The sequence below is a fragment of the Desmodus rotundus genome, chromosome 10 (genome assembly GCF_022682495.2).
Source record: "Desmodus rotundus isolate HL8 chromosome 10, HLdesRot8A.1, whole genome shotgun sequence".
Taxonomy (NCBI): Eukaryota; Metazoa; Chordata; class Mammalia; order Chiroptera; family Phyllostomidae; genus Desmodus; species Desmodus rotundus.
The window spans coordinates 22,293,168-22,306,551 of record NC_071396.1 but is presented as its reverse complement, the minus strand read 5'-3'; the positions used below and the strand labels follow the sequence as shown (position 1 = coordinate 22,306,551).

Here is a 13,384-nt window from a genome sequence, read left to right as displayed (position 1 = left end):
AAGCTTCATTACCAGTCCTTGGAGAGCAGGCAGCTCCTAAACCTCCGAGTGCTTCCGGAGCACCCTGTGGCCGCAATACTGCCCTTTTCAACATTCACTCGGGAACTAAAAGGTGAAACCATAACCAGGTAACTTATACTTGGGACTTGCCACGTGCTCCAGAATTGACCAGTCTGGGCTCTCGTTCCGTCTGGCCACAGGCTCAGCCATCTGACCCTCGAGGGCTGGTGGCAGGCCAGGCGAGGGGATGCCTTTGCCTCCCGGTGCTCAGCGCACCAGCTCTGACAGCAGAGGTCGTTTCTGGCTCCTGAGGACGTTCCTACTGCTTTGTCCCACTTGGGATCTTCTACACCTTTTCAAGTAATTATTTTTCAGGAACCACCAAAATATATATCCCGATCAACACTGCCTTTCAAAACAGACCTGGGAAGTAAAGCACTAATTCCAATTTTGCTTTAATTCAAAACATTTTTGGAGCTCACCTGGCAGGGCCTTCAGAGTCAACTTGCAAGTCACATAAAAAAGCCATTTATACCCCTCTGTCTCAACCAAAACTTTGTTAGGTTTGGATATGACTTTTAGGGGACTAAAAAAAAAATCCAAAATGGATTACTAGCACTGAACACTTTAAATGTACCATAAGCTTTGAAAGTTCCAGGCAGTCTTGGCACAGGTGATGTCATTAAAAAATTCACGTTTGGCTGCCCCAGGTGATGCCTTTGAAGGAGGTAACATTCGCTCCAGCGCAGGTACTCGGGCGGAGTCAAACTCCTCTGTCGTGTGCTGTGTAACAGTCACCATCGCACCTGCCACGCAAGTTGCATCTTATTTACACGACTGCTTGTGAGGCGGGTTTTGAGAACTGTGACTGCTTTTCCCCCAAATAACTGACAAACGGTATCATTCTTAGTTCTTCCATGATATAGTAAACCGCTTCTCGAAAATTAAATGGTAGTTTAAAGCCAATTATTAGCACTTGCAAATCAGTATTTTTGAAAAATCTTATTATGTGCAAACACGTAAACATCGGTGAAAACGGAGCTCAAGTGAACCTCACCGAAGAAAATTAAACATTCTTTCCAACAGGTTACTTTATGTTCACACTGTGTGTGGTTGGCCCAGCATGGTTATCACACAGACGCTTCAGCAGCCCGCAGTTCTATCACTCCTATTGACTTTTTCCCTACAAAGCAGTCTGTGAAACAGGAAGTGAGGAGGAGCCTGGAGCCCCGCTCGGCCCGCTGTAGCACAGCAGCACTCCCCGTCCTCTCTCCGGCTCCCAGGCCACTTCACTTGGCCCCTCGGGAAGAATTTATTTTCCTGATGTCAACTTGGCTCAGAATCAATGTCCCATTTTTGAATTTCCCAACCTGTCCGACCCGTCCATTTGACAGAATACTGGGAGCCGAGTTCTTCTTTTTGGATTTCCTACATTGAAAGGGAGAGGAAGGTACTAGTGAAGCTTTTAAAGGATTGCAGCCCCTCTAACCGGACCACCATGGTCTGCTCCTGCAAAGTGCCGCCCCCCCCAGCCACCTGCCGTGACCTCCCCGGGGTCCCTGAAACGCCACAGGCTCCTGCCTCGGGGCCTTTGCACTGGCTTCTTCTTTGTGGAAGGTTCTGCTACCAGATCTTTTCAGGCTGGCCACTCCTCTTCACTCAGTTCTCCCCTCAGATGTCACCTCCTTACCCTGACATCCCAGTCCATCCCTGACACCCAAGAGGCCTGCGTGCCTGGCACCCAGGGGCCCTCAAAGACACATGTCTGTGGCCAGAGCAAGTGACCAGCTGATGACATGTGCATGCTCACCAGGAGTCCGAGAAAACGGTCAAGACAGAAGGAGTCAATTATGAAACAGTACCTCAAGGCGGGGGAAGAGGCACTGGAATAAAAGCCAACAGACACGCTTAAGGAACAGAATCGACGTTCCGTTACTGAAATCGCGGCGCCCGCCTTGTGCAGCGTGTCGGAGGGGAGGTGCCGCAGGCCCAGAGGCACCGTCAGGTGCACCAGCAGGGAACTCGCATCTCTTGCTGGAAATTCAGTCTCAGCATCTCCACTGGTCACTTTTGTCTCTGGTCTCTGAGAACAGGAGCCTGGAGAAGGCTCCCAACTCAGTTCGGGGGTCGGTGTTTGGCGTTGGGCAATGCACTGAATCCTGTCGCCCCCTTGGAGGGCTTGGGGCAATGCACTGAATCCTGTCGCCCCCTTGGAGGGCTTGACGAGGCGACAGGACAGTGAAGCACGCCAGCAGGCTGGAGACACCGCATTCGCTCAAGGCGTCCACTCTCAGAACTGACCAACAGGTTTATCCATACCACTCCGCCCTAGCATCTAACGGGGCCACTCACCTGTCTTCCTGCCCTTTCCTCCTCTTCTTCTTGAAAATATCTGTGTCCCGGGCCTGATTTCAGAATTTAAGGTAACATATGCATCAGTAATGGATATGGAGATTCGAAAAAAGGCAAGAGGTCTGTGATCAAAAGCCACTAAGATACTATTTATTTTAATATTTTTTGAGTAGACCTATTAAAATAACAGACTCAAAATTTCATCCTAAAACCTGTTCAAGAATGTGAAAGGCCGTTCCAGAGAGGACTGACTGTAGAAATGTCCAGTCTCTGTCTCAGACGAAAGGGAGTCTAATATCCATCCCGCTCCCCCCACTTGGGGCTTCATCAGCCCTTGTGCACCGCATAACATACAATACAAACAAAGGGACCGACTTGGCCACTGACCAAAGTGGCTGGCGGGACCTGAACAGGAGCGGTTACCGTAAGCCGACTGTTCGTGCACACGCGCCAGAGGACTTGGCTGGTACTGTAAAATGCTGCTGACCCGAGTAAGTGGAGAGATCTGGATCATACATAGGTACTCTAGATCTTTCCAGGCAGCCAAGCCCAGCGCTCCACTGCGACAAACTGCAGCCATCTGTCTGCTCCAGTTTTAATGAAGAAGAGGCCATTACACCTACCATTCTCTTTTCTCCTGCCTTTGCTGCCTGCTTTTCTTTGATCTGCTCCTGCAGAACCTTGTAATTCACATAACTCTTTTTGGGAGGCTGAAATGAAAGAAAAGGGACACACATTGTAATTTTCATTTTGCACACATGTCCCACTGTCCCTTGCCCTGGCTTGCCGTGCCCTGTCTGGGGACAGCAGGCTGCGCGGCCCCTCACCTGAGCGCCCAGCATAACCGCGCGTTCCCGCTCCAGGACTCGCTCCTTTCCTTTTCCATAGCCCGTGATCCCAAACCGGTGCACCTCCAGCCGAGCCTGCAGGCACAGGGCAGAATCAGACCCGAGTGCACTCCAAAAACCGGTGCACCTCCAGCCGAGCCTGCAGGCACAGGGCAGAATCAGACCCGAGTGAGCTCCAAAAACGCCGCAGGGGAAATCCACGCCCAGCGGTGGTGCGTTTCAGACACGACGGCTGACGGCTGTGCGTCAAGTACTCCCACACCTTGCAGTGGCTGCAGCCAGCGAGAGCCCAGTGACGGTGGTTTAAGGGGCTGTGTGAGGTCTGCCCCAGCCGACCACCCCCTCACAGCGCCGCTCCCGGCTTTCGTTCGGACCGCCGAAGCAAAGCATTCTCTTTGCCCTCGTCAGTGACAGAGCCAGGAGTAAATGCGGAGCCTGCGGCACCCCTCACGCTCTCCAAAAGGGCTGCTGCCCACGGGGGCCACACCTTTAACTTAAAAGCACCTCTCCAAACATACCTACTCACACTTAGAGACCATTTGTCACAGCTTTAGACACAGAGCTGTGGTTTTTCTTTAAAGAGAGATTGTAGAAAGGAGAGAAGTCACCAATATCCACTCCTAGCAGTTAAATTATCTCCTTTTTCCTCACGCATTTTAAAAACCTAGTTACACTCACAGGTTACATGCATCCCTGTGTGTCCTACTTACCACCGGGTCGCTGGTGCTGCGGTCACAAAACCACCGGGTTCCAAATGACCGCATGACATTCAGGTAAGTGAACGTAGTGATTACCTCACCATCCCCCAACCCTTGGACATGGTAACTTATTCGTCTCTTCTGGCAGTACAAAGATCGAAAAAGTAACAATTGCAAACACATACCTTTTCTAAGTTAAATTCTTGTATGTTCACGACTTTCTCAAGGATACTAGTTTTGGTCTGAAAAGGAAAACAATTTCTCATTAAGATCCTTGGTCGCTACGTCATTACAGTGTCTACCACCAACTGCACGGCCGGGCTGTGGACAGCCTTGGCACTGGCCCCGGTGCCCAAACACCAAACAAAAGTGCAAGCTCGGAGCACACGTTCCCAACTACCATCTAGTGGAAGAAAAACGCAGAAACGATGTTAAGGTCTCAAGGCTTAAGAAAGGACAGAAGAGAAACTCAGAGAAAAGAAAAGGTGGGGAGCGAGACCAACGTCTGTATCTCACATACCGTCCGTACCTGTTTGGTGGGGGGTTCCAAAAAGGGTAACTGAGTGAGCAGGGATGTTAGAGGGTAAAAAGCTTATACCTAAATAATTCTCTCTTTCTTCTTCTCTCCTGCCCATTCTAATGGCTAACAAGACTCAGCCCTGGTGGAGATTTGGTTTATAATTCCCAATAGAAGACGATAGGACAAGCTTTCAAAATACGTGACTCTTTACATCAGGATGTCCTCTGGCTGTGGCTTCCACCCCACAGAACTGACCAGGAAACTGTACTGATGAACCCAGCCAGCGACAGAGGTCCCGACTCAACCCCACCCCAATCTGGACGACAGGAAGCAGAGGGAAAAGGCAGCAGAGCGCTGGAAAGGCGGTCCTGCCCGTCCGCTCAGCGGGGTGGGCTGTGCTGGCGCAGAGCAGTTGGGGGAGGGCCCCCGCCTCCCACCTCGCTGGCAGGCGCCCTGCAGCCCAGGTGTCTGCTCGTTCTCCCTCTGCAAGCGGGAGTCGTACCTCAGCTTATCCTGTCTGTCACTGTGTGGTGGGTGTGGGTGTCAGTTACAGACCGTGGCCTCTGTCTCCACGAGGACCCTGCACTAACCTCTCAGGGACTGTTACAACAATATCGGATAAAATGTCATGAGGGTGCAGCACAGGCCCGGTGAACAGGAAGACCTGACCGGCGCTCTTGGTACCCACTAATCCACCGACGAGGAGCCAACCGGCTCCCGGTGACCTCGCAGCACGGCTGGCCCGCTGTCACGTGGACCCCAGCTGTGGACGTGCCTGGTGCTGGCTTACAGGGTCCCACACGGAGGGCGTGTGCCATGCTCGGCACACGGCCGAGCTCTGGGCCGTCAGGCCCACAGACACACTGCCCACATCACCACGCTTTTGTTATGCTCCCAACGTGTTCAGACTCACACAGTTCCCAGAATCAGGTGCCTTCACTGAGACCCGGGAGGAGCCCAGGGGCTGCTGTGTGGGGTACTTCTGTGTACCGACCCCAGAAAGGCTTATTTCCTCTCCCGCAGCTGGAAAAATTCTGCGCGGACTTTGAAGTTAAGACATCTTTCCTATTCCATTAGTTACCCTGTCCAACTTCTGTTCAGCTAGAGATAGCTGTGTAAATAAACACTGTTTTTAAAATTCAAGTGGTTCTAGGGATACTGAGAAATGTATTCACATCTGTTAAAATGAAACAAATAGAGATCAGACTTGAAGACTCCCTGAGCAGACAAAACCAGTTGAGTAACACGAGCCACGCTTAACGTGGCTCATTTTGCAGGACAAGCGAGGCTAACTTGACCTGGGTCACTCCTTGCTTTTGCCTTTGAAAACCTTAAGTGAAAAATTCGCCCCCCAAATTACTATGAGATAACCACTAACCATCCCTTCCATCTAAGGAGACCCGAACGCTGCCACCAGTCACTGCGAAGAGTAAAGTCACTGCCTCCACACTCGCTGAGCTGCTCCAGGACCACACCCCCGAGACTCCTGCTACGTCTGAGTGTGTGCGCTCTGGGGTTGCTCCGGGGTTGCACTCGGCGTGCGCCACGCACTCTTCCTACTTCCGCCTCAGTGACTCACTGGTTTCACTTCTGTCTTGATAAACTTTTGACGAATTGTGTTGAGTCTAAATTACTTCAACCAGATCGCTTTCTTCTCAACACGTTATCTGACACTGGGTCTACTGAAGGACAGGGGTGCCGCTGGAGGAGGGAGCACCTCAGGGTAGAGTCCTGGGGAGCGATCCAGGTAATACACAGAGTATGAGGGCAGCAGGACCCTGGGGCAATGACTTGGGACAAAGTCCTTTTGTCAGCGAAGGCCCTGGACAAGAGCCTAGCCCAACCTGCATTCTGCCCCATGGCGCAGTGGGCGCACAGCTTCTAAGGCAGAAGGCAGAAGGCCTCCACCCGAACCTGGCCTCTGGTCCTCACTTCACATCCACAACCCTGCATCTGGGACCCCCGCACAACTCAGAAGTCTTTACACCTGGAGAAGGTAAGACTGCGAATGTTCTGAAGGCTCCAGGGGGCCCAGGGGGGCCCAGACAACCACCCATAATTAAGCACATTCATATTTGTGTGGCACCTACGAGTATTCATGCCAAACGGAACAAACGAAAATAATTCTGAAGCCTCATGTCAGTCCAGGTCAGATTTTGCTGCCAAAGAAATCTGTACTAAACTTACAACAAACAAACAATCAAAAAACTAAGTTGTGATTTCCAAAGCTCTGGGCTTTTAGAGCTGTAGATGTGAGACTGGGGGTTACTGTTTAAATGCATGCAGAGCGTTTAAAATGAAGAGAGGCCCCAGGAATTGTGAGGCTTCAGTAAGATAATGAATTAATCAATATTATAATTACTTTCAGCACACAGGAAGCACCCAGTAAATACTGATGATTATTAGCAACCCGTCACACGCTCAGAGGCGGTCTATGTGGACCTCAGCCCAGGCTGGGGAGCCGAGAGTCCCATCTGGTCTCAGCGCACGGCCCCACTACTTCTATTACATCTTTCTTATCCCTCTTCTGCGCAGGCCACAGAAGAAGATAAGGTTCGTGACCGGGGGAGGGAATGACCTTTGTCAAGATGGCCCGGACGTCAGGGTGGAGGAATGGCACTTATAAGGCATGTGCCTAAGGGCCAAACAACACTTGGGTTACTGCAAACCACACGTGGCTCTTTCTGAAGCGCGCAGGGTTTTTTTCCTCACTGGCAGCGCTGCAGTGCCCATCAGAGAGTGGGCCCGTCCTCCACGCCAAGCCCAGGCCGCCCCACCGGCCTGGCCCACGGCAACACAGTCCTGATGGCCCCTCCCGCTCTTGTGAGAGTGGACCTGTACCATTTCCCTTGCAGGGGCCAGAGTGACCTTGCCAAAGTATAAATCCCCCCATGCCCTTGCTTAAAACTTTTTGGTGGCATTTCATGTTCCTGAAACTAAGTCTGAAGGCCTCACTGTCACTCTCCCTTCTGTCCTACTCCCTCCTGTCCGCCAGCTTCTGGCTCCTCCCACAAGCACCCTGAACAGCAGCCTGCCTGATGCCACCTCCTCAGACTGACCTGAGGCGGTTCTGCCTGTGACTCAAGGGGCCCTGAGTCTTTCCTTCAGGGCATTTCCAACTCTGTTAAAGCACATTATTCATTTTCCTGGGGGCTGCCTGATGCACCATGAGAGCAAAGGACTGTATCCAGTTCACTGCTCTCTCCTGGGCCTGGCAAACAGTAGGCACGCAATTATTTGTGAAATAAATGAATGAGCAGATAAGCGATCTCTTACCTACTAGTCCTGTCACACTACTTTGGCAGTCACCACTCTACAGATGGGACATGACACCCTGGCCGGATGACTCAGCTGGTCGGAGCATCTTCCTGTACACCAAAAGGGTTGTGGGTTCAATACCCAGGCAGGGCACTTACCCAGGCTGCGGGTTCGGTACCCGGGCGGGGCACACACCTAGGCTGTGGGTTCAATACCCGGGCGGGGTGTGTATGGGAGGCAACGGACCAATGTTTCTCACATACGTGTCTCTCTCTCTAGGATCAATAAAAAACAGGTCCTCGGGTGAGGAGTGAAAAAAAACTAATTAAATGGGACATGACTAAGAAATTCACTCGTTGGTTGGCAGGGGAAAATGTTAAATAAATGGTGGCCGAGCTCCCAAATAAACCCACTGAAAGGAGTTCTGGGCACCAATCCCGACATCCCGGGGGAGGTTTCTCCACACACCCAATAGGCTGGGTGAGCTACAATTCAACTCAATTGCTCAGCCCCACAAGACCACCCTCCACTTCAGATGGCAATCGCCCAAGTCCAGGTTGTCACCTGTCCTTCTGACCAGCTGGCTAGAATTCGGAGATTCCCACAACCCCCTTCTGGGGTTCAATTAATTTGCTAAGGCGACTCACAGAACTCAGGAAACCTATTTACTCACCAGCTCCCTGCTCTGCTGTAAAAGGATGAAACTCAGAAGAGCCAGATGGAAGAGAAGCACAGGGCGAGACCCGGGGAAGGGGTGCGAGACCCGGGGAAAGGGTGCGGGGCTGCCACGCACCCCCTCCCTGTGCCTCCACATGCCCACCCACCTAGAAGCTCCCGGAGCCCCGTCCTTGGGGTTTTACGGAGGCTTCATCGCAGAGGCAAGATGGATTAAAGCACCAGCTGCTGGTGACTGAACTCACTCTCTGGCCCCTCCCTGCTCCCCGGAGGTAAGGGCAGTAGCACTGAAAATCCCAAACCTCCAATCACAGGGCTGGTTCTCCAAGCAACCAGCTGCCACCCTCAGATGCTTCCCCAAATCAACTCACTCCCGTGAAAGACACCTTCATCACGCTCATCCCCCAGGAAGCCCCAGGGCTTGGCGAGTTCTGTGCCAGAATGGGGACAAAGACCAAATGAATGTGTATCATGCCTCACATCGGCCCATGAAAACCCGCTTCAGGACACAGTGCAGCTGAACCACAGTACTGACAGCACAAGCCCAAGGTCTGGGAAAGGTCACTTCCTGGGGCCAGGCTGGACTGCTGCCCAACTGGCCAATATCTCTTCTGCCCTCGAGTACTCTTCCAACATGACCAGCTGAGTTCGTCATTGATCAATGGAGGCTACCATTGTTTGACCGTATATATTTGCTGATTCTGTATCCGTTTGGACTGTCCCATAATAACGTGTAAGCTTTTAGAGAGCCAGGGCACACGATGTTTTACCATGTTATAAAAACTTAGCATTATGCCCTGGCTGGAGTGGCTCAGTGGATGGTGTGCCTGCCTGTGAACCCAAGGGTTGCCGGTTCAAGCTCCCAGTTGGGGCGCATACCCGGGTTGCGGGCCAATGTTTCTCTCCCTCTCTTTCTCTCTCCCTCCTCCCCTCTCTAAAAATAAATAAATAAAATCTTTACAAAAAATTTTTAGCATTATATGTCCTAATCACCCCAACTGACTGATTATTCTTTACCTGGCATTCCCTACACCCAGGATACGACATAGTAACTAGCACTGTGCTCACCTGGACCTATTTACACGGTGCAATGCCCGCATGCTAAAGCCTTTTTACGTGCATATATGGTTTTTCCTGAGTCCACACGATGTCCCCTTAGCCAGACACATTCACATGTTCGGAGTTTAAGTTTTAAAAAGGGGAAAAGAGCAGAGCGCTGAGGATGACTGGAAGCTTTCACTAATGTTAGGAAGTCCAAAATGTAGAAGGAGCCGAGGTCCCCAACCAAAGCCAACTACACTGAAAAAGGGCCCGTCGGGGGCAGGAAGAAAAGACTGTTCAACAGCCTCCTGCAGAGGTGCCGTTATTAAGAGACAGGGAAATGCAGACTCACTCGATGCCAACATCTGTCCTTTCTATTGAAAAGAACACTTTCCATTCCAGAAGGAGAAACACAAGTGAGCGTAACAGGACACTGAAGATCTAGACTTCGAGGGAACAAGGGTAGCTAAGTTCTCCAAATGCAGAATCACAGGGCAAAGCAGTGGAACACACCCCGGCCGGGCAGCTCAGCTGGCTAGAGTACCACCCTGATGCACCACGGTTGTGGTTCAGCCCCTGGTCGGGGCACACACAAGAGTCGGCCAATGAACGCATCAGTAAGTGGAACCACAGGCTGGTCTCTCTCTCAAATCAATCAATAATTTTTTTTTTTTTTTTTAAATAAAGGCAGTGGAGACTTCCGGCCAAGATGGAGGCGTAGGTAGACATACTGTGCCCCCTCGCACAACCAAAAGAAGGGCAACGACAATTCAAAAACAAAAAATAACCAGAACTGACAGAAAATCTAACTGTATGGAAGTCCAACAACCAAGGAGATAAAGAAGAAACACTCACCCAGACCGGTAGGAGGGGCGGAGTCGGGCCCCGGGCAGAGAGGACTCGTGGCAAAATGGCGGCTGGTGGACCCAGCAAGGTGGCAGATTGTGGAGCGGGGTGGGCAAGGCTGCAGCTGGTGGACCAGGTGACACACCACGCAGCCCAGGGCTCCAGCTCAGGGAAATAAAGCCTCAAACCTCTGAGTGAAAACACCCGTGGGGGTTGAGGTGGCAGCAGGAGAAACTCCCAGCCTCACAGGGGAGTTCGTTGGAGAGACCCACAGGGGCCTGGGGTGTGCACAAGCCCACCCACTCGGGAACCAGCACCAGAGGGGCCCAATTTGATTGTGGGTAGTGGGGCAGTGACTGAAAATCAGAGAGCAGAGTGGGCGCCATTGCTCCCTCTCGGCCCCTCCCCTCCGTACATTGTCACAGAGCAGCGACCAGTGTTACCCGGCCCCAGTGAATACCTAAGGCTCTGCCCCTTTATGTAACAGGTGCACCAGGACAAAAAAATGGCCCCAATGAAAGAACAGATCAAAGCTCCAGAAAAAAATACAACTAAGCAATGAAGAGATAGCCAACCTATCAGATGCACAGTTCAAAACACTGGTAATCAGGAAGCTCACAGAATTGGTTTAATTTGGTCACAAATTAGATGAAAAAATGAAGGCTATGCTAACAGAAACAAAGGAAAATGTACAGGGAACCAATAGTGATGGGAAGGAAACTGGGACTCAAATCAACGGTGTGGACCAGAAGGAAGAAAGAAACATCCAACCAGAAAAGAATGAAGAAACAAGAATTCAAAAAAAATGAGGAGAGGCTTAGGAACCTCCAGGACATCTTGAAACATTCCAACATCCGAATTATAGTGGTGCCAGGAGAAGAGGAAGAACAAAAAATTGAAAATTTATTTGAACAAATAATGAAGGAGAACTTCCTCAGTCTGGCAAAGGAAATAGACCTCCAGGAAGTCCAGGAAGCTCAGGGAGTCCCAAAGAAGTTGTACCCAAGGAAGCACACACCAAGGCATATCATAATTACATTACCCAATATTAAAGATGAGGAGAGAATCTTAAAAGCAGCAAGAGAAAAGGACACAGTTACCTACAAAGGAGTTCCCATAAGACTGTCAGCTGATTTCTCAGAAGAAACCTTACAGGCAAGAAGGGGCTGGAAAGAAGTATTCCAAGTCATGAAAGGCAAGGGCCTACATCCAAGGTTACTGTATCCAGCAAAGCTATCATTTAGAATGGAAGGGCAGATAAAGTGCTTCTCAGATAAGGTCAAGTTCAAGGAGTTCATCATCACCAAGCCCTTATTATATGAAATGTTAAAGGGACTTACCTAAGAAAAAGAAGATGAAAACTATGAACAATAAAATGACAACAAACTCACAACTATCAACAACCGAACCTAAAAAAACAAAAACAAACTACGCAAACAAGTAGAATAGGAACAGAATCCCAGACATGGAGATCACATGGAGGGTTATCAACAGGGGAGTGGGAGGGGAAGAGAGGGGGAAAAGGTACACAGAATAAGTAGCATAAATGGTAGGTAGAAAATAGACAGGGAGAGGGTAAGAATAGTATAGGAAATGTAGAAGACAAAGAATGTATATGTATGACCCACGGACATGAACTAAAGGGGGGGAATGTAGGCGGGAGGGGGTGTGCAGGGTGGAGTTGAGTGAAGGGGGGTAAATGGGACAACTGTAATAGCATAATCAATAAAATATATTAAAAATAAAAAAATTAAAATGTATTTTGGCGCAAGCAAAAAGTAAATAAATAAAAATAAAGGCAGTGGTACATACAGAAAATCCTAATATTTATATGGTACGCTGGGGTAATTAACGCTACTTGTTGTAAGCTACCCTGGCCAGCCAGCTGGGGAGCTCTGGTGGGCCTAGGGGCCGAGGGAATATGTTCCCCAGCCAGCCTGTGATAGTTCCCAGTGCCTCGGAATTGGAAGGACAAGAGTGGGAGAGCTGACCTAGCACCCTAAAGTGAAGGTGCAGATGATTACAGAATGCACCAATAATCTTCGAGGAGGAGATGCTGCTGAGCTGGACATGAGGCGCTCCCTGAACTGTAAAAAAGACTACATGGGTGGTGTGTTAAACCATGAGAAAGATGTGGTAAACCCCTGGGGAGATGAAGCCCATCCCATGTGGCTCCCCTGGGAGGGGACCCCCCACACTGCTCCCAGTTTCCGCCAGATGTCGCCCCAGGTACCTTTGGCGATGCTACACTGTATCCCTTTGCTGTGATAAATCATAACTGGGACAGTAGCTAAATCCTGAGTACCATGAGTGCTTTTCGCAGATCCTCAAGCCTGGGGGTGGTCTTGAGGACCCCTGACGTAGTCTACAGAGACATTCACCTAATACTTCAATATCAGGGTGTTCACCCTTTACATATAAGCTAACCAACTCATTACCTTTGTGTTCTCATCTTGATCCGGCTTCTGTTTTCTTTTTTTATTTCTGCTGTGGAATTCCACCACTTGTACTCGTTCCCCGTGGTCCAGGGGAGAGGGAGCTGCAGAGGCACAAGGGGCTTGTGGCCCTGCAGGGGCACCAGTGGGGGTCACGGCAGGGGCACCCTGCAGCTCTTCTCTGAGCTCCCAGAAGAAGGCAGAAGCGCTCTTCCTCTGGCCTCTTACAGGAGAACCAGGTGGGGGAGCTGGCTCTGCCCCCAAGGCCACTGGAGTCTCCACGTCTCTCTTGTTTTCCTTCTTCTTTCTGATTTGTTTCTGTCCTGCTTCATCTTCCCTCTCCCCTGTTTGCTCAAACACAAGAAGGAAAAATAAGTATTTTTGGTTTTAGCTACCACCCATATCAAATCATGCGAATGCATGTATACATGTGCCCCAGCTAGAAACACCCTGAAATGCACACAAAGAAAAAAACTAATCATTTTTCTTCAAAGAGGGCTGCATTTGCACAATTCCTAGAATCCCAAATGCACAGTATCTGCCCCTAGGTAACTATAGTTACGTTCTGATTCCTATTAGCATAGCCATTCAGCCCTCACCTGAGTCCTTCTTAAAGTGTCGTGGTGGCAATAGCCCCAGGCTGGTAAACCTACTCGGCTCACGCTTGGTACTAAAAATCACAGCTAGTGTTTCTTGTTAAAAACTTCCTAG

General features: G+C 50.3%; 1 protein-coding gene across 1 annotated transcript in view; it reads right to left on the bottom strand.

The window, feature by feature from the left end:
- Nucleotides 1-438: 438 nt before the first annotated feature.
- Nucleotides 439-13,384, bottom strand: part of FSAF1 (40S small subunit processome assembly factor 1) — a gene marked incomplete at its 5' end in the record, with an annotated part of 14,674 nt that continues 1,728 nt past the window's right edge. Inside the window, 6 exons of the mRNA XM_071219439.1 lie at nt 439-1,428; nt 2,353-2,405; nt 2,976-3,062; nt 3,180-3,275; nt 4,084-4,140; nt 12,677-13,024. Coding sequence (XP_071075540.1) covers nt 1,290-1,428; nt 2,353-2,405; nt 2,976-3,062; nt 3,180-3,275; nt 4,084-4,140; nt 12,677-13,024 — 780 coding nt within the window. The remainder of the gene's footprint in view (nt 1,429-2,352; nt 2,406-2,975; nt 3,063-3,179; nt 3,276-4,083; nt 4,141-12,676; nt 13,025-13,384) is intronic.